This window comes from Salminus brasiliensis, chromosome 23 (assembly GCF_030463535.1).
Source record: "Salminus brasiliensis chromosome 23, fSalBra1.hap2, whole genome shotgun sequence".
NCBI lineage: Eukaryota > Metazoa > Chordata > Actinopteri > Characiformes > Bryconidae > Salminus > Salminus brasiliensis.
In genome coordinates, this window is record NC_132900.1 from 27,915,832 (window position 1) to 27,935,751 (window position 19,920).

Genomic DNA, 19,920 nt, shown 5'->3' on the forward strand with positions numbered 1-19,920 from the left:
TGGTAGAATTCTGGTAGAACCTGATAGAACTGGTAGAATTCAAAATCTGGTGTAAATGTGGTAGAATTGTGATGAAACTTTGGTGTAAATCTGGTGAATGTTTGGTGAAATGTTGTGTTTGGTAGAACTGAAATCCGGTGTACATTTTGTAGAATCATGGTCAAAATGTGAAGAAATCGGGTGTAAATGTGGTAAAATTTGGTGTAAAGTTATTGTAAATGTGCTGCAGTTTGGTGTAAATTTGGTGAAATCTGGTGTGTGTTTGGTAGAATCGTGGTCAAACTGTGATGAAATTTGGTGTAAATTTGTAGGTATATTTGGTAGAATTGTCAAATTTTAGCAAAATCTGGTGTAAATTTGGTGGGTTTTGGTTATATCTGGTGTTTGGTTGAACTGAAATCTGGTGTAAATTTGGTAGACTTTTAGTAGAACCTGGTGTAACTGGTAGAATTGTGGTGAAAATTGTGGTGTTAATTTGGTAGAATCTGGTGTATTGTTTAGTATTGTAATATATAGTGCAGAAAAATATATTTATTGCAATGTCAGTTTTTTTCATGTCGTGCAGCCCCAGTCTCTGTATCGTGATGCGTATAGTAGCGCCAGGTTATTGCCAATACATAGCCCGAATATCTACCACACGCCATACAGAGTTCACACTACAGTGAATACAGTGAAGAATGGTGGAGGGGTGGGAGGTAACCATGCTTCCTACCCCTCCACCATGCTTCACTGTATTCACTGTAGTGTGAACTCTGTATGGTGTGTTCAGCTCTGCAGGATTAATCACTCTTATTAGGTCTCATATTAACTCTATTAACTCCTTCCTTTTCTACTTTCATTACCTCTAGAAAATGATTTCCACAATTGCGTTGACGAGCTGCCGTCACTGAATCACTTATCGTGTCTGTCTCTGTGCACGTGTGTGTCAGCGTGTCAAGTCAGGCTCATTCAGCACCCTCTCATTTGCTTGAAAACAGGCGTTGCCGTTCGTAATTATCCCGGCCCATTTTAATGAGTTTTTCACCGCCTCTTGAAGCAGTAATTGGATTTTTCTTGAAGCAATCCTTTTAAATGTGTGAAATCGTGTATTTAATTTCCAGAGGAAATCGATGGTGAATGCCGTTGCTCGTCCACAGCCTCGTATGTACGTCTGTGCCTGCCTACATGCGACAGGCTGGGCCCAGCCGAGGCAAGGCGAGGAGGGCCGTATATTTACACCCGGAACAACATCTAGTTAGCCTAATGAAACCTGTAAATCCAATCCAGACGCTTTATAAGTATTTGGTTGGAACTATATAAGCGAGACGGCTATAGTCTCTCTGGGACTTTCGAAGCGCGGTTCATTTTCTAAATGGACCACCGTTTTTCACGGAATGCTTAGTCCGACCAAACGCGAACGATTAGCCACTTTAATCCACTTGCTCCTTGTCTTGCTTTGACATTTGGACATTTGCGTCAGTGGAATTAAATTAAAGCTGTAGAAACGTACAGCTTGTAATGTTTCTTGAAGGGGGGGGGCAAACCTCTCCAGGCTTGTATAGCACAAGCTAGAGAGCGAGCGAGAGAGACAGAGCGAGAGACATCCCTGTAGTATATGATGCTGGGATGATTGCTGAGTGTTTTGGCCCACCTCCAGCTCGGCATGTACATTTGAGGCGCCATCACGCTCAAGCTTGTTAAACCACCTTAATCAATTAAGAAACACGGAGGATCATCTTGGCAAAACCACGTCCATCCGTCTGACACATCCAACGGTGTCGGAACTACAGCAAATGCAATAAAATGACCATTATCACATTACTAATCCATTCACTAAATCAGCTGTGTCCGGCTTTGGCCATGGAGGGCCTGTCTGGAGTTTAAAGAAGTTGTTTGGTGGTCTGTACTTAAATACACCTGATTCAGCTCAGCGGGTGTAGATGAGCCAGGAATATATAATGTAGGTGCTTCCATCTTCTACAGTTTCAAATAAGAAGGGAAAAATACCCGAAGCTACATTTTGGAGCTAATGGTCTGTCAGTTCTTGTTTGGGAGATTTTTGTCCAGGCTGCTAGTTCTGTGAGGTTCTTAGGCCGTCTATGACTTAATGCATGTGTAGGGGTGTCCGAAACATGTCTAACTGGCTCTATGTATTCTGGGATTTGTCAGCTGCCAAATGTTGTTCAGTATCACTACATAACCGGGGGTCAGTGTACATTTTAACCTCTTAACACAGTAAGGCTTATTACACACTATACTGTATTATCCAGTAACTACAGGCACTCCTGTACAAACTGGTGGGGCTATTCTTTGATAATAGAAGTTCGTAATAACAATTTCAGCCTTATAGAGAGGTTTTATAATTTGATTCTTGAAATAATGGCTTGTTTCTTCATACCAGTGCAATCTACCAAGTGCAGCTTTCGGGAAAACAGGTTGCGATGACGTGAAATTGTCTCACAAGACTGCTCAGACTGTGAGAAGAGTAACCGAAATTTCAGACTTGCCAGAAATCCATGCGGCTGGACGACTGCTCACTCTGAGCTTGTTTGGGCAGTTAATCGGGCATCACTTCCTCTCTCACACTGCATGTCAAACCAAGTCAAGTGAAAATTCAGACAGATCCTGAAATTCAGCCGGCTATGACCAAATCGAGTTTAAAAACGAGCTTAATAAATCGTACAGTGTGTGTATGGTTTGGAGCAACTAGCAAACTACAGCCATGTATTATATTGTGTATTTTATGCACATACACCAGGTTTGTGTGGTGTTTGTGTACTGTACTGTATTGTGATTAGCGGCAGCTTCCTGTACAGTGATAAACCGTTACTCACTACTCCCTTTTATTTTTTTTAAAGCTTTGGCTAAAATGGCTTCACCTTGCCTTTCCTAACAATGACTGTGAATAGACTATAGCTATAACTTTTTCATTGTACTCTTTCACTTATACATTTTTAAATATACACCCCTCCCCCCACACACACACCACCACACCATACCTATACATAAAACACATGAAAACTTTGAACTCGTTGAAACAATATGTGTTACTTTATTTGAAAATCATACATGAGACCTGTAGGTCGAGAGCGTCAACAGAAATCCCCTTTACAAAACCGGAGAAGCTTCCGTCTCCAAATAGTATGTACAAACGTAATAAGACCAAGCATATGATTATTATTTTTTGAGGGGGGGGTTGGGGGTGTTGCTGATTGTCGGCTAGAAACACGGATAGGTGTTTCTGCATGTTTCTGGCGCGCTGTCCTCCTTTGTTTCGGGCAGGAAAGGCCACTCGCGATGCTCTCAGAGCTGCCATTGTGGCTTTGTGAAAAGGAGTAATGAGGCATTTGTAAAATACACAGCGACACAAAATAAACAGCAGATAGAAAGCAATTTGCAAAGTCAACAGAGCCACCACTCGTGATCAATTTTACACCGGCGCTGGCAAAACTAGTTAATGTGCGTTTGGGGTTTTTGAGAGTTGTTGGACTTTTTCAGTGCGGCGTTCAAAAGAAAGCTCTTTTATCCGAAAGAAGAAAAAAAAGCACCATTGTGTACGAGTCTTAATCCGCCTATTATTCGCCGGGTATATGAGCTTGGGTTGAAACTGAACTGCAACTTGTTGTGGGTCGGGTTTCCCAGACATTGTTCTGTTCTTAAAGATGCTGCAGAATCAATTTATTCAGTATTTTTAATTGTTCTCGTTTCTCGGGTTTCCTCCTACCTCCTAATAAAACCACATAATACACTCTATGTCCAAAAGTTTGTGGACCCCCCTTCTAATGAATGCATTCAGTTATTTCCAGTTGCACCCACTGCTGACACAGATGTGCAAACCCACACACACAGCTTGTCTAGTCTCATTATAGAAGTACTGCCAATACAATAGGACTGTTTGAAGCAATTAAACAAGAACCTATTGGCATCACTCTGCCTAATGCCAGACATGGGCCAGAGGGGTTTATAGCCCCCCAGCATTAAGCTGTGGAGCAGTGGAGGAACTGTGTTCTCTGGATTGATGGTTGGTTGGTGCTCCATCCAATACTTCTGGGACGAGTTGGAGTTGATGAGGTGTGGTGGTGATCTACCAAACATCCTGACCTCACTAAGGCTCTTGTCGCTATATGCAATCAAATCCTCACATCAATGCTTCTTTAAAATCTAATAGAAATCCTTTGTCTCTGGACAGTAGAGACCGTTACTCCAACAAACGTGAATAAAGTACTCCAAAAAAATGAATGAGCAGGTGTCCCAATACTTTTGTCCATATACAGTATTTGAATTGGCTAGGTTAAATTGCCCCTAGGTGTAACTGCATGGGTGTGTGGCTGGCATCCTGTGGTGGACTAGCGACCTGTCCTTAAGCCTTATGGCTAACGATCTCAGGTAAGTGAGTAAATGAGTAGATGAATGTCTGGTGGTGTTTGGCTTAAGAAAATGCTCAGATTCGGTTTTACAAGCCCATTTACAACCCTGTTATTTGGCCCTAGATTGAAACCAGCTGTTTTTCATGGCAATTCTGAGGCGCTTTGCTCTGATTGGCTGGTCTACATCGAGGCACCTTGATAGCTCACACAGAGCCAACATGTTTAGCACAACGTTAGCAAAGCATAGTCATAGCTTTGTTTTTTAGCATTGTAATGACAATGTGAGTCATGATAGCGAACACCAGATGCTGCTGTTTTCCTGTTGGCTGGTTAGCCCGGCTAGCTAAATGGCCTGCGTTTTTAGCTTAGCACTTACACATTTCTTGCATTCTCTCACACTACTTTCGAAGTTCTTTTACCAGCTAGCACCATCAGACTAAGCCGTGATCACAAGGCAGAGTTCGTGCAGAAACCCATGGGGTGCATATTTTCCCATATCTAGCAGCCTAGCGGTGAGGTGAGGTTCTCCAGGAGTACTGATAAACATCATGGTAATGATTGTCCCAGAAAACTAAATACTGAAGTTAGCAAAGCACCATATTCTCAGGAAGAGTGGCTGTCTAGGACTAGGACTGGGTGTAGCTAATATCTACAAATGAGTCAAGACTGTGATGTAATAGTTTTGGGGTTTTGGAATTAGCCTGTTTTTCCAGCTCTATTTTGCTGTGATCTATGTGGTGAATTTTGTGTACAACAGTGTTTGAGGTCCACGGTTTGCCAGTTTCATGGTCCGAACTCTCATCATTCAACTACACTGAGGAAAATACATTACCCTGGATCAAGTCTTTTGTCATTGCTGAGTGAAGTACATTTACGAGGTCCATCCGCCAGTTAACAAACCCAGCAGGCAGTGCGGTAAACAAAAAATATGATTATGCTTAAATGTAAAAATGGCATTGATTTCTAGTCATGGTGATTAATGGCTGGAGTGCCTCATCTGTAGCGCTGATGCGATGCGTGGCCCTCTCGCCCGGCGTTATCTGCTTAGCCCAGCTACTCGCTGCTTATCCGCTTAATTAAAATGCTATTTATTATTACTTAGTGCTAAGTCAAACGAGATTTCTATTGCCCTTTTAGTTTTCATTTAGCGAGCCAGTTAACAAATAATTACATTTGCTTTCCAGATAACAGCCCCTCTCTAATGATCACAGTGTTCTCAATCTTCATTACCTTTGCTTCAGAGACCAAATGACTAAATTACCAATGGGGTCATACGGAAAATCCATTAGCAAAAAAACACTGTAACGTCTGGCTTAAAAACAAACAAACAAGCAGCCGTCGTAACGGGGCAACAGTGCCGCCATAAAGCACACAGTGCAAAAGTGTCTTTACATAATCATACCTCTAACAGGGACTATTTAAGAGCTACACAGAACAGCCGTAGCTCTGAACCAGGGAATTACATTGATTTTTCTAATTACATTGCTGAGATGTAAACAGAGTCATTCAGAATGACGCAGTGTGAAAAGCTCTGATCGCTTGCAGTGGCGGTAAATGGAACCAGGCGGCTGAAGTGCGTAAGGCCTCGGAAGGCTTTGAAAAGCTGCCTCGCAGACTGTAAGCGCACGAAATGTTTACAAATATGCTGCCGAATGCCTGATTTGGCTTAAGGTACGGCCTAAAATATACTTTTCGATGGGTGGAGGGGTACGTGAGGGGTGCTGTAAGTCAACATAGCCTTTTTTTCACCACTTATAAAATATATAAGACACATGGTGGTGGTAGGTTCACTGGTGGCTTAGTAAATAAAGTGTCTAGAATTCTGTTTTAGTCGTGATGAAGTCGCTGCTGTAAAGACATCAGAGCTGGTTTCTTTGCAATGTAGCAAAATTTCCCACCAATTCCCACTCTGAGTGACTCTGCTTAATATTAGTATTAATAATACTACTACTACTACTACTACTACTACTAATAATAATAATAATAATAATGAGCTGGATGAGCTTTTAAGCAGCATCACGAAGACATAAAGAAAACACCAACTGGCCAACAGTCACCCCAGGGGCTTCCAACCTACAGAACATCACAAGGAATTCTTCAGTAATCTCAAATAGACAGCTTAACTGCAGTGTCTCCGACCCTTATCTACACCCTACATGCCTAAGGTTGTTAGGTCCCCCTTTTGTCCCATCAAAGCAGCTCTGACTCATTGAGGCATGGACCTTGCAAGACCTCTGAAGGTGTCCTATGGTAACTGATGGTATCCGACCAAGACGTAAGACAGGTGGGGCCGTCCATGGCCGTCCATGACCCTGTTGCCAGGGTTCAACCATTGTCCTTCCTTGGATCGCTACATACTGGGAACACCCCACAAGACCTGCCTGATGTTTTCGTCTAGCCGTCACAGTTTGGTTCTTGTCTGAGTGGCTCAGATTCTTATGCTTCTTACCCATTTTCCCATTTTTCCTGCTTCCAATACATCAACTTCGAGAACTGACTGACCTCCTGACAGGTGCCACTGGACAAGATAATCAGTGTTCTTCCCTTGATTTGTCAGTGGACATACACTATATGGACAAAAGTATTGGGACACCTACACATTCTACCTACAGGAGCTTTTATGGCATCCCATTCTAAACCTATAGGCATTAATATGGAGCTGGTCCCTCTTTGCTCTAAGTTCTACCAGCAGCAGCAGGTCTGGAGCTCTGCAGTTATTGAGTCAGTTGGAGGCTTTTCAGGACTCTGCTCTGAGCTCAGCACTCGGCCCCGACCCTGCTCTGTAACTTTACGTGGTCTCTCTGGTTCCTAAAGTAACTCTTCCACTGTTCAATAATAATACCACCATAATACCAGATCTAGGAGGGAGGAAATTTCTCCTATTACATACAGAACCACGCTGGAGTTCAGTGTGAGCTCTTCAGAACCTCCCGTTCTAAAGTGCTTGTGTTTTTTTTAATACACCTCCGGCAACAGGCATGAATGAAACACTTCAATTCAGTGATTAAAAGGTATGTATGTCCCAATACTTCTATCCATATACTGTACCTCCAGACTTTATTACCATCAGCATGCTTTTTAAGGTGCACGATTTAGGTTGAACACAGTGTGCACGTGCTGTCTGTTGCTGAACACCTCCTTATACTGGGGCTGCGTTTCTAACCTGGCCTCTAAGAGGAGCAGCAATTTGACGATTTATAGACTGGGCTTTCCGCTGTGCAGGGGCATCGCCCATCCCGCCTGGCCGCGCGCGGACGTGTGCTCGTATTTCTGGATGTATGTTTATTCTCCCCGAGACAACAGAGTCATCAGTCACCGCTCTCCGAGGCTAATTTAGCGGAGGCCTTTTAAACGCTCCGACGTGGCTCACGCCATTCATCAAAGCCGGGTGCAAGCGCTTGCTCGCTCGCTCGTTCACTCACTCGCCCGTCCGCCGACGCCCGCCAAAGCCCTGATTACTGATCATCCGTCTGCTCTCGCCATGCCGCACCGCACTGCAAACACAAAACACACCACCTATTTATGAGACGCGACACTTCAGCGCCGGCCAGAGATTTGGGCACGGTCTGCTGACCAGAAACAAGCTAAGGAAGTGTGTGTGTGTGTGTGTGTGTGTGTGTGTGTTTTTAAGTTTTAATGTCTGTACAAAAAAAATATATAATAATATAATAATAATAATAATAATAATAAAGAGTGCAGTGATGGCGTATGTGAAGGACATTTCAAAGCCATTTAATTTCACGTTCACGTTAACATGGTTAACCCCTAGAAGTCACAGCTGCTGATGGCGATAGCAAAAGCATGGGGTACCTTAACGGTTGACCCTAATTAATCCCCGCTCGTCTCGCTCGTAAGTGGAGCAGCGCTAGAAAAGTGGAGCCTCAACAGCCTTATATTCCATGTTTGTCATTTGTTTATGTCCCATGTAAAACAGAACCTCTTAGACTTAATTACCCAATTACTGAATTTTAAATAGCAGAAAATGACAGAACTAGCTGCAGACTTCTAAGGGTTAAAAACTCCAAGCAAAACCGTTGGCTGTAAGACACAGCGGCGGTCACTCTGCGTACGGGCAGAAAAAACACATGGAGTCTAGAATCAGAGCCGTCTTCGCTCTCCGAAGGGAAACCACTCTGCGGTGCAGAGGCACATGCCAGGAACAGTCTGGATCTCGCATTATAAAACAACAGCTCCCAGTCGGCACCCGCCACTACAGCCGGCAGCCAGTACACAGTGTATGAGGCAGAACCTGACACTGCAAACACATTTGTTTCTGGAGCCAGAAAGTGCGAGGGAGATAAATGGGTTTAATCCAACCAGGCGTCCCCCATCTACTGGCTGCTTCTACGTTCTCCCCATACAACCAAAAAAAGGAAAAAATGGAAACTGAGAGAACAAGAGGTTCCTCTTGGAGAATCCAGAGCCCAGAAGGCAAAGAAACAGACAAAAAAACCCATCTCGATCGAAGACCCTCTATAATACTCTATAAACAGTAGGGGGTTTTCCATGTTCGTGGACTTGAAGGACTTGAAGAACTTTAGGAGCGCTTTGAGAAGCTACAGATTAAGCAACGTCAGCGCTTCGTTTCGTACCAAAAAAAAAAAAACTAGAGCCGGCTGTCGGACGTGAGGCTATGCGGAAAAGATATTTTACACAGCAACATTTGCAGAACCTCACAAGGCAATGTGTTTGGAAACACAGGAGTTTTCCTTTCCCCCTTTGATTTGTTGTTTTCAGAGAAAAACAGTGGTCAGTGTTCTCGGCTGCTCAATTCATATCGATTTGTTTTCTTTTTTCGTGAGTCATAGAAATGTTTGACAAAACAGAAACATACAGATACCGATCAGAGAACACTGGTACAGGGCAACGGGGCTAGTCGGGTGTGTTGATTTATCGCCACGGAGACAGAGCGCCTCCCGACAGCCAACCGCAACCGTATTCTCGGATGGGAGACCCTTTCTTCCTTTAGTCCTCCCAACCACATCCCAAGTCCAGGCTTGGCATCACCTTCTGGTTTGAAATTCCGAGTGCACTGAAGGACGTAAGAATCCACAGCTTGTCCTTAGAGAATCTTATCACGGCCGGCCTGTGACAACGCCACAGTGTCCCGTTGTGTCCGTTTATTTTCTTTTTTTCGTAAAAGCGCATCTCGTCTGATAATCTATGCCAGGATATCTTCTCCCACACACAGAACTGTTCGGTATTTTGTCCTCCCACCCACCTCTTTCAAGTATCAGTGAGTCATTGGCACTCTCTCGAATACGATTGTTCATTTCCATCATGTCCTTGATGTCCTGATCGGACGGCTGAGCGGACGGCTTAAGGGCTGCGAACCCGTGGCTAGGAGGAGAAGATATTGCTGCTGTTGTCGCTGTGGCCGTAGAGGTCGGCCAGCTTCTTGAAGCGCGGCCCCCAGTCGCTCAAGTAGTCGTAGCTCTGCTCAGAGTCCGTGCTGAGCGACTCCAGCGAGCTGAGCGACTCGGCCACCGAGCCGCTGCCCTCGAAGGCGTACGTCTGCAGGGAGTCGTACGGGGGCGCCGAAGGGTCCACGTCAGCGTTATTCAGGCGGTCCCATATAAAATCCCGGAAGATGCCGTTGTCGGGCGTGATCTTGTACGGAGGTGGGCGCGAGCAATACAGCGTGGGCACCTCGGGCGTGACGTCCCGTCGCGCCTTGCTGTCTCGGGTCACGTTGAGATTGCGCAGAGCCACCATGTCGAAGGCCTCCGTGTCCTCCTCGCCACCGCCCTCGTCATCGTAGCGCACGATGTTCTCCCGCACGTCGCGGTCCTCGTCCAGGATCAGCGGCTCCTTCTTGCGCTTCCGCACCGTCACGATCAGCAGCACCAGCACTGCGGGCAAACAGCGGAGAAACGCAGCGTTAGAGTTTCAGACCTTTGCTTTCAGGAGAAAACACTGTAATTAAACCCGAACTTGTAGGAACTGCGGGGAACTCTGCTACGTCTGGACTGTCTTCTGCGTATGTCTTGTTTTTGAGGGCCAAATAATAGGCAATACAGAAGAACCACTGGAGATTAGACACAATTCCGTCAGAAAATGATGAAAGCCAGCTGAAGTCTCAAGACCTCCAGAACAGACAGTTACTGTTAAAAACTTTTAGCCTCTAAATCACAAAACAGAGGCAACGACTACGAGTGGAGACGGTGCCGTATATATTTATGCCATATATCTCACACTGCACCAAAAGAGCTAGAATGTTGTTTAGCACCAAGAAGATAACTGCTATTATCTCTGCAGTTCAATTAAGCCAGATCAGGTACATTAGCTTTATCAATATATTCATCAGATTGGGCTGTGGCGCCTTCAGCGCCGCCGCTGACAGATCTGGAGTAAGAGGCGTTTTATCACGGGGAGCGCAGGGACAGGGCCTGTTACGGAGTTTATCTGATTTAATCACCTTATTACATGCTTTAGTCAATTACGGTAGACTACTGTGCGCTCACCCTCACCACCCTCCCCCCCTCCCCCCCCATCCCCCTCACCCCCCTACACACATACAGACACCGGGAAGACAGTGCCTACAAAGGTATTGTTAGCATAAGCAGCAGTGTTCTAATCCTTTGGGTAAATTTAGCTTCAGCACTTCAGCACCTCCGTGGTATGAAGAGCATTTTGACAGTTTTCCTTTCTCAAGTATTTGCTTTTGGCCTTCAGGGGGAATGTTTGGGATGGGAATCAGGGAGGGATTGTGGTCTTGCAACACCCTTAAGCCCCTTTGGAGCACCTTTTGGAGACCAAACCTACTTTAGCAAGGCCTGAAATTTGGCCTTCAGAATTAGCATTATTAGCCCTGTCGTAAGGACGTTTTGGCTAATGGTCTGCCCAGAGTGAGTTATTTTAGCCTGGCCGTAGCTGCAATTCCAGAATGGGATCATTACACAGCTTCAGTTCTACGTCATCTGCAGAACGGGTGTGGAAATTAAAAATATAAGGTTTATGGATCCTGGGGTCATTTTTTATCCTTTTCCCAGTTTAATAATGTGGTGATGTGGTATTAAGTGTTGCATTTAATAACATTTAATTAAATATTTTTTAATTAAAGCCTCTATACTAACTGTGTGTCGGATTTAGCCCCCATTTTTTTTTTAAATTTGAGATTTTCCTCCCTCTGTTTTGAAAAGATTTGATATTTTATAACATTTATTTTTTTAACTTTCAAAAATAGATGACTCGACTCTAATAATAGTGGAATCCATTTTGATTTAGCATAGAACCATTTATAAAAGGTTCTACAGAAGGTTCTACACAGAACTTTTCTAAATTAACCTTTTTTTTTTTTTTTTTTTTAAGAAAACATCTGAGAACCTTTGGTCCTCATAAATAAAACAGACACAGACACACACACACTTAAACCTGTCCAGCTCACAGTAAGTCCTGTAGAGATTTAAGCCCATAGAGGCCCCTGTGTCTCCTCACTCTCTGTACTGTCATGCTTGTGCGTAGTTAAACCAGCAGCGAGATAAACACTCGCTCGCACTAACGCCGAGATTTAGAGGCGGAAATGTGCTGTAAATATGAGGCTCCAGCGGTCACCCTGCCTTCCCCCGCTCTCCCACGGACGGCTTAGCCCGCGCCGGCCAGCACTAAATCCTGTTTTATGAGTCCGGCATATGCCTACTGTATCTGCAAAATAAGGCAGGATTATACATCAGTCAAAAAAAACACCGCCCCCCCTCCCCCCGCTGTCCCGAAAGAGCGGGTCATACGCACGATCCGTAATGATAAACAGCAGCCCATGCTAATATCAGCACGCTATAAAAAGAACCTATATTATAACAGTGGAAACTACGGTGGCAAGGAAGAGGAGAAGATCCGCTTACTCCTTTTTTGGGGGGGGTGTCTTTAAACAAGCGCGGCTATAAAACACTCGACAAGCAGATGCTAAAAGGTGAGCTTGGCTATCATGTGCTTCTCCCTGAATACAAACGCAGGACCAGATGTACGTTAACGGCCTAAGGCACAATAGCACACACTCTTAAAGGGTACTTTCCTTAGCATAGCTGAAAAATGAGAGTTCGGTACATGGAAATGTCCTTCAGAAGAAAATCCAGAGCTGGAAAACAGGCCAATTCCAAAACTCCCAATACTGTTACCTAACAGTCTTGACACCCCCCCCACCCCCCCAAACTGACATAAACTCAACCCACTAGAGAAAGCTCCAGAAAGCTGGTGAACCAGTAAAACACAAGAACTTCAGGAGAACATGGTGTTGTTGATACTGGAGAGCAGCTCATCACCACCCTCTGCTCTGCTAGTTACAGGAATACGGGTTACTAAGAGATCCAGACCATGTGGTCGCAGCTTTTCCTGTTCCAGTGTCCACAGCAGGGCAGCTCAAACTGCAGGGAGAAGCCTGGGAGCAGGGATCCTTGGAAGGCTAAAAGCTAACACTAGCTGACTCTAGCTTTTACCTCTAGCTCTTCTCGCCATCGTTCACTTCTTAAACTACGTCAGCTGAACCAAACTGAAGCTAATTTCACATCAGAAAGCAAAGTATATATATATATATATATATATATATATATATATATATATATATATATATATTTTTTTTTTATTATTATTATTATTTATAATTTTTTTGGCAGAAAGACTTGGGTGACTCGAGTGAGGGGCAAGGCTAAAAGCTAACTGGCTACAGTCTCTTCAGCTTGCTAACAGCATCTAACATCGCGCAGAGAGGACACAGCGAGAGGACAGCAGCACTATCCGGAAGAATTACAGTGCTTATGTTACAGTGTTAAAACTATGCTATGACATGTGGGTACTGGGGGTTCTATGAGCCGTCGCTAGTGTTGTAAACCAGCCAATAAAAGCAGAGCGCCCCCCCGAAGGAGGAGGGGGCAAACAAGACTACAGTTACTATAGAATTACAATACCATTCTATCGTGTACCGAACTGTAATGAAGACCCCCATACCAAGTTGGTTCGGTACGAATACATGCACTGTTCCACCCTGAGCTTGTGACATTGCATCTGACCATTTTTTACCCCAACTAAAGTCACACTTCCTATTTCTACATCAAAAAACAACCTTAAATACTCAAAAACACTGATTTTCTGATTGTACGGAGTGGGTAATCTATGGAATCTGTTAAATAGAACAACAACAGCCATGTATCAGCCATCCGTTTCCAATTACATTTAAAATAACAAATCACAGATGCTAGCATACAGTATGTCATTATGTCTGAATGGGTTTACAGCCTATCTGCCTCCTCAGAGGTGAATAAATGAGGTGTACCAGTGTCTACACACCACTATGCTGGTGCCCTGGACGCCACGCAATCATCACTGTCCGCAGCAAGCCTATAATAACCACACATCTACAGTAGCAACCCACACTGGAATAAAGCAGCGTGCTTCAAATATAAAAATAAGGACTGTTGTGATATTTAAAGGCTACAATATTTGCCTCGCTAAAAAGGCATTAAGAGCCCATTTTGATCCACGTCTTCTCACGCACGTACATCTGGCCCTCAGCGCTCTTCATTTAGCGCATATCTCCACTGGGATATCTCGTCGCAGACACAACACTCGCCCCTCAGGACTAGCTCTATTTCTCCAGGGATTTCTGTCCCAAGCCAAAAGATAGCACAGGGGTACATCTGCCTGGCTGCAGGATTGCAGGATGTCCTAGCAGAGGGGATAGAGAGAAGTTAATGAAGAGAGAAAGGAAGAGAGAGAGAGAGAGAAGGGTTGGGGGTGTGTATATGTGTGTGTACATGTGTATATGTGTGTGTGTGTGTGTGTGTGTGTGGGAAGGGGAGTAAACATCTAATGATCCGTCCATCGGCCTGCCACGGAGAGTGTGAAATATGGCACTGCACACTCATACTTCATCCTTAGGCATGGTGTAGATTCCCAGGGCCATAGAGGCTTAGAGAACCAGAGGCTGGCCTGTGAAAGCTGCTCACACACCCAACACCCACAGGCACTGGGGGATGGGCCAAGATTGAAGGACTGGCTCCTTCAATACCTCAAGTACATTGTGTCAGATCCATAATCTCACACACAACTTGAGGTCACAAGTTCAACCCTTATATTGTGCACTGAGAAAACCAGCATCCTCACAAGAGAGCCTCTGCAGTTCAACCCACTGTTGACCAACAGGGCATGTCCTCGACCCCTTTAGGTCAGGTGGAGCCATGTTTGTCTGTCCTCATGGGCATGTCCCGACCATTGCTACCGAACAACAAAACTGTGTGAGGAGCATGGGTACTCCAGGACCAGGGTTTGGGAAGTACTACCCCATAGGAAAACTTCACAATGATGGATCAGGGGTGCCCAATCCTGGTTCAGGAGATCTATAACCCTGGGCTCAGCTCCAATCTAAATCTAACACTCCTAGTCCAGGTCACGACTGCCACCAGGAGCTAAGAAACAACTGATCTATGTCAGTGGCAGTGACCAACTACGCTTCTGGAAATTCACCTTCTTGGAGACTTCAGCTTCCTAGCCACCCTAGCTGACCCCACCTGACCCATCTGCCCAATTATTGCTGAGGGATAAACCTACAGGAGAGCAGTTCTCCAGGAGCAGGGTCAGTAACCATTGTTCTAAGGCATCACTTCAAAGAACCCTTTTTGGCAGTGTAGTGGTGGAGGGTACTTGAACATCAGGTAACGTCAGAGAAGTTGAGCATCTCTGAGGCACCTACAGCAGATGATCCTACAGCAGATATATGATCCTACAGCAGATATATGATCCTACAGCAGATCTATGATCCTACAGCAGATGATCCTACAGCAGATCTATGATCCTATAGCAGATCTATGATCCTACAGCAGATGATCCTACAGCAGATCTATGATCCTACAGCAGATCTTTGATCCTACTGCAGATGATTCTACAGCAGCTCTATGATCCTACAGCAGATCTATGATCCTACAGCAGATGATCCTACAGCAGATCTATGATCCCACAGCAGATGATCCTACAGCAGATTTATGATCCTACAGCAGATCTATGATCCTACAGCAGATGATCAGATGATTCATGATATCACTCCCAGATACGAAGTTCATAGCATATGCTAATCTCTGAGTTCTTTAAAGTAGTTAGAGCCTTACTGAAACAGACAAGTTTAAGAAAAAATACTTTCCTTGAAACTCAATCCTGCCTCTTTCCGTAACTCATTAAAGGAAATGCAAGCCTGCACCCCATCAATGTCCATTACTTCACTAAAACACTCCGGGAAAAAAAGAAACCCTCCACTCTCACCATTTACCAAATGCCAAACCGGCTAGCCTCGCCCGCCCCTCGCCTCTGCCCTGCCGTCACGCGATTATGCCGGGTGTTATATAGACCCTCTGCACAGACTGTACAGTTACTGACCGTTCCCACTTAAAGACGTGATTCAGCTTTGCTGCGGCTCTGACACAAGATGGATGTTCGGCGGGGAGCGGCGGATCAATTTAACATTATCCCCAATTTGCCATAATTGGATTGAGAAAACAATCCATCATGCAGAATCAATTAAACAACAAGTGGGATATTTATATATATATATATATATATATATATATATATATATATATATTTTTTTTGTGGGGGGCCTCGTCCTCATCGACCCTGTAAAAATGAGCCATCGCCCGCTAGATTATGCACTGCCACTCTCCTCCCGCCTGTGCGAGGTTCGGCGCTGGCCGCTATAACCCGAGGGCAGCAGCCACTAATGGAGATGCAGCCGGAGATACGCTCTGTCTGCCTGTGGACATTTATACAGCCGCACTACAGCTAGCCGTGGTTTACAGCACCCGTCTGCCATCGAGCTCGCAGCGCTACTGCATTACCCGCTAAATAAATTGCTGTTTACGGCGATGGAGGCAAGTGCATGCCAGGGCTTTATTCGGATATACACTGCTAGGGAAGGACTGGGATCATAAACTGGACCTTGGACTTTTAACTGGGCCCACTACGACTGGCCAGACACTAAGCCTGTCCTCATTTCGGTGTGCACCAGGTGATCAGTGTCAAGCAGTTTGGTGATTTTCATGCTCAAACTAAGCCAGTTCAGCTCTTAGTTAGTTGTACCTCAGGTAGTTTACCTGGCTACCTAGCATGCTAAGTGCCCAAAGTTGGACAAATTGGCTGGTCAACTGTCTGCAGTCCTAAACCAGCAACTCGGCTTTAAGCGTTCCAAGCAAGGGTGCTTGCTAGTGGACTTTCTTGGTTTGTCGTATTTACTACTATAACGTAACGCTCGGCGCCCTAAACAAGCTTCTGCCAGAACTTTTACATTCTGCTGCAGCAGTTCCTTACTCTGAAGGTGTCCAAAAACTTTTCATTTTTTATAGGTTCAGTTAGATTCTTGAAGTGGAGGAGGAGGTTACAGATATTGACAAAATCAGCAGAAAATTGTGGACTGGTATTGGGGGGGATAATAGCTAATGCTTATACCTTGATACCATGGCAACATATCCTGGCTGAGTAGCATTGTGTGTGTGATACTGACGATGCATGTAATCGGTCTGTTGGAGTTTCCTGGGCTGCTAAACCTGTGCTGCAAAGGCTAGAAAAGTTGCGCCAGTTAAATTAAACACTAATAAACACACAAATAGTTCTCAGTTGTATCGGTTACAGGTCCAGGGTCGGATAGGACAGCACCTGGGACCGCCTATTAGTGACCTCTGTTATAAAGTATCTTTTGCGTTACTGTGGTCAGCTGATCTTTTGTTAAGGTTTGAAGTTACATCAATGGCATTTCAACAATGGAGAGATTGGGCTGGCTGGGCAAGGCAGGAGGCTGAGCGCCACAGGGACGTTAACGTTGCAGTAGAGGCGCTAAGGCCACGTTAGCCATGCTAACACTGCGATAGTGATGCTAACAGCATGGTAGCGATGCAGGGCGATGCAGGGAATCTGTCAGCTGGCTTGCTAACACTCGTAGCAGTGTTGAATTGATATGCCACAGACTTTGACACAAACATTAATGCCACAGTATGTCTTCACACCACTTCCCTTTACAGGAATATTTCAAGCAAGAAGATCCAACCTCAGCTTACCTAAGATTACAGCTCCAGATCCTCGTTAGCTTCGTGGCTAAATGTAGTCCCCGCTAGGCAGTCCGGCAATAAAAGTGCTGCAAAGAGGTTTTGGGTTCCTTCACAAATAGGAATCTCTTCCTATGTGTTCTTTATAGAAGCAAAACCTTCTAGGATTCTTCAATGGTTTGCTCAAAGAAGGCTTTGCAGCACCTTTATTTTTACGAGTGGAGCTTTGTTGCTAGCAAGATAAATTTAAAGAAAATGTGCTAATGTGTAAAATACGCTTTGAAAGACTAGGTGTCCCCAAATGTTTGATGGGCCGAGACTCTTCGCTCCTGTGAGCCGCTGGCCAAGAGTGTCCCGGAGCGCCCCAGGCTCGGCTGACCTCTCTGCCTGTCCACCTTAGGCTGTGGAGTAATGAGGGAAAGGAAGGCTCCCTGAGACAAAGCCAAAAACTCATGGCGAGCCTGCCACAGCGGATGTCATTATGTGGAGATGGGCGGCTCTGAATAGTTTTTCTATGACCTCGTTGCAGGACTGAGAAAAACTCATTTCCAAAACATAACAGTGGAGACTGAGATATTTAAACTACTGAACTCTGGACGCTGTTTCCTATCTGAGGTTTTGGGGGATTTCATGTAGAAAGACTTGGCAGGCCTCGAATGCTGGGGTTTAATTATGCGACTCGTTATGTGCTTATAAGACAAAGAGTCTGAAAGGGAGGATTAAAAAGCCTCTTCAAAACAAAGCAGCTGGACAGTACCTCTATGTCAGGAACGTCACGACTCAAATCCTGACACTTTATTATGTTACTCGTTATGTAATGAAGGGGGCAGTTTGTTTAATTGAAAGGTCGAGAATCATCTGCAAAACAGAACAGCTCAGATCCACACCTTTTTTAAAGCATTGCTGTAGTAGATGCTAAACATCCAACATCCTGACCTCCCTAATACAGTAATGCGCTGCATGCAATCAAATCCTCGCAGCAGTGTTCCTCCAAAATCTAGTGGAAAGTCCTTTTCCCTGGCCAGTAGCGGCAGTTACTCCTACAAAGGCAGGATATCCTCTTGTTAAATACCCTTGATTTCAGAAGAAACAATGAATGAGCAGGTGTCCCAATACTTTTGTCAAATACATAGTGTACATAAATAGGAATTACATTGTTTTTAGAACCATTTCTGGGAACCATTTTCTTACCCGACGTAAAAGGTAGCTGATGTTCCCAACGGTGGGAATGCTAACGCCGCAGTGGCGCTGCTGGGCAAGGCCACGGTAGCCATACTGGCCGAGGGCAGCGGCCAGAGTGCTGACAACTTGCCAGCCGGCTTGCTAACACTGTGGTAGCGAAGTTTAGTCGACTTGCTATTGCTTCGAACCTTAACAGCACTTCCCTTTACGGTAAGATTTCCAGCAAGGAGACTCTACTCATAAGACAGCTCAGAACAGCTCAGATCGATACCCTTATTATAGTATTGCCTTCCATATTCATTGGGTCTAATTGGAGCTACATATGGTTTCAGCTGGCTTGACTCCTTGAATCCTCCAGCTTAATTCTGTTATTAGTTATGTAATTAGAAGGCAATACATTTAATTGAAAGGTCAAAAGTCATCTACAAAACACAACATCTCGGATCCATACATTTATAATATCAATCTCCATATTTATTAGGTCTAAGTTGGCGCGCCATTGTAGCGCGACTTGGCGTGACTTGAATGCTACAATTGAATTACGCTGCTAATTTTGTCATTAGAAGGCGGTACATTTAATTACAGGATCAAAAAATCAGCTTCCAAACAAAGCAACCCAGACAGATACAGCCGGGGGTCGAAAGCTGCTGGAACACCAGTGTCACTGTCCGCAGTCAAGCGAGTTCGGACTGGGTGGCTGCCGTCCAGGAAAGAAGCCTCAACATCTCAATCTTGACTAAACTTTGCAGACGAAGGGGCTCCGAGTGGTCCGGCGGAATAAGGCCCTGTCACTATGACCAGAGGACCGCTGGTACCAATCCATCGGCAGCCGGGGAATTGGCCTTGCTCTCTCCAGGGTGGACAGATGGCACTTCCTCCCTGCAGCGTGTTGGTTGCATTGTTGCATCGGCGGCAGTTCAGAATAAAATAGAGGCGCTGGCTGGCTGGGTAGGTGTCAGAGGACTAGAGCTATGTAAGTAATGGTAAGCCTTTCAACCCCAAGAACCCTGTTAAACTGTTAAGCATGGTGGTGGGAGCATCATGCTTTAGGGCTGAAGCTGGCACATTGCACAAGGTTGATGGAAGAATGTCCTCCTAAACAAGGGGACAGGGACTACCTCAGAATTCTGCAGCATGACCTCAAACCGTCAGCTGAAAGTGTACACTACATGTCCAAATGTTTGTGGACACCCCTTCTAATGAAAGCATTCAGCTACTTTAAGCTGCACCCATTGTCGACACAGATGTGCAAATGCATTTACACGCTGGCACACACAGCTTGAATGGGACTCTCTGGAGCAGGTAAACATGCCAGGTGTGGCCTAGAGGGGCATAAAGCCCCCCCTCCCCCTCCAGCACTGAGCAGTGGACAGAAT

The 19,920-nt window shown here is 45.0% G+C and overlaps 1 protein-coding gene across 1 annotated transcript in view; it reads right to left on the minus strand.

Moving 5' to 3' along the window:
* Positions 1 to 3,007: 3,007 nt before the first annotated feature.
* Positions 3,008 to 19,920, minus strand: part of cdh7a (cadherin 7a) — a 102,008-nt gene continuing 85,095 nt past the window's right edge. Inside the window, exon 12 of the mRNA XM_072668407.1 lies at positions 3,008 to 10,198. Within this exon, the coding sequence (XP_072524508.1) occupies positions 9,687 to 10,198 (512 nt within the window). The 3' untranslated portion in view covers positions 3,008 to 9,686. The remainder of the gene's footprint in view (positions 10,199 to 19,920) is intronic.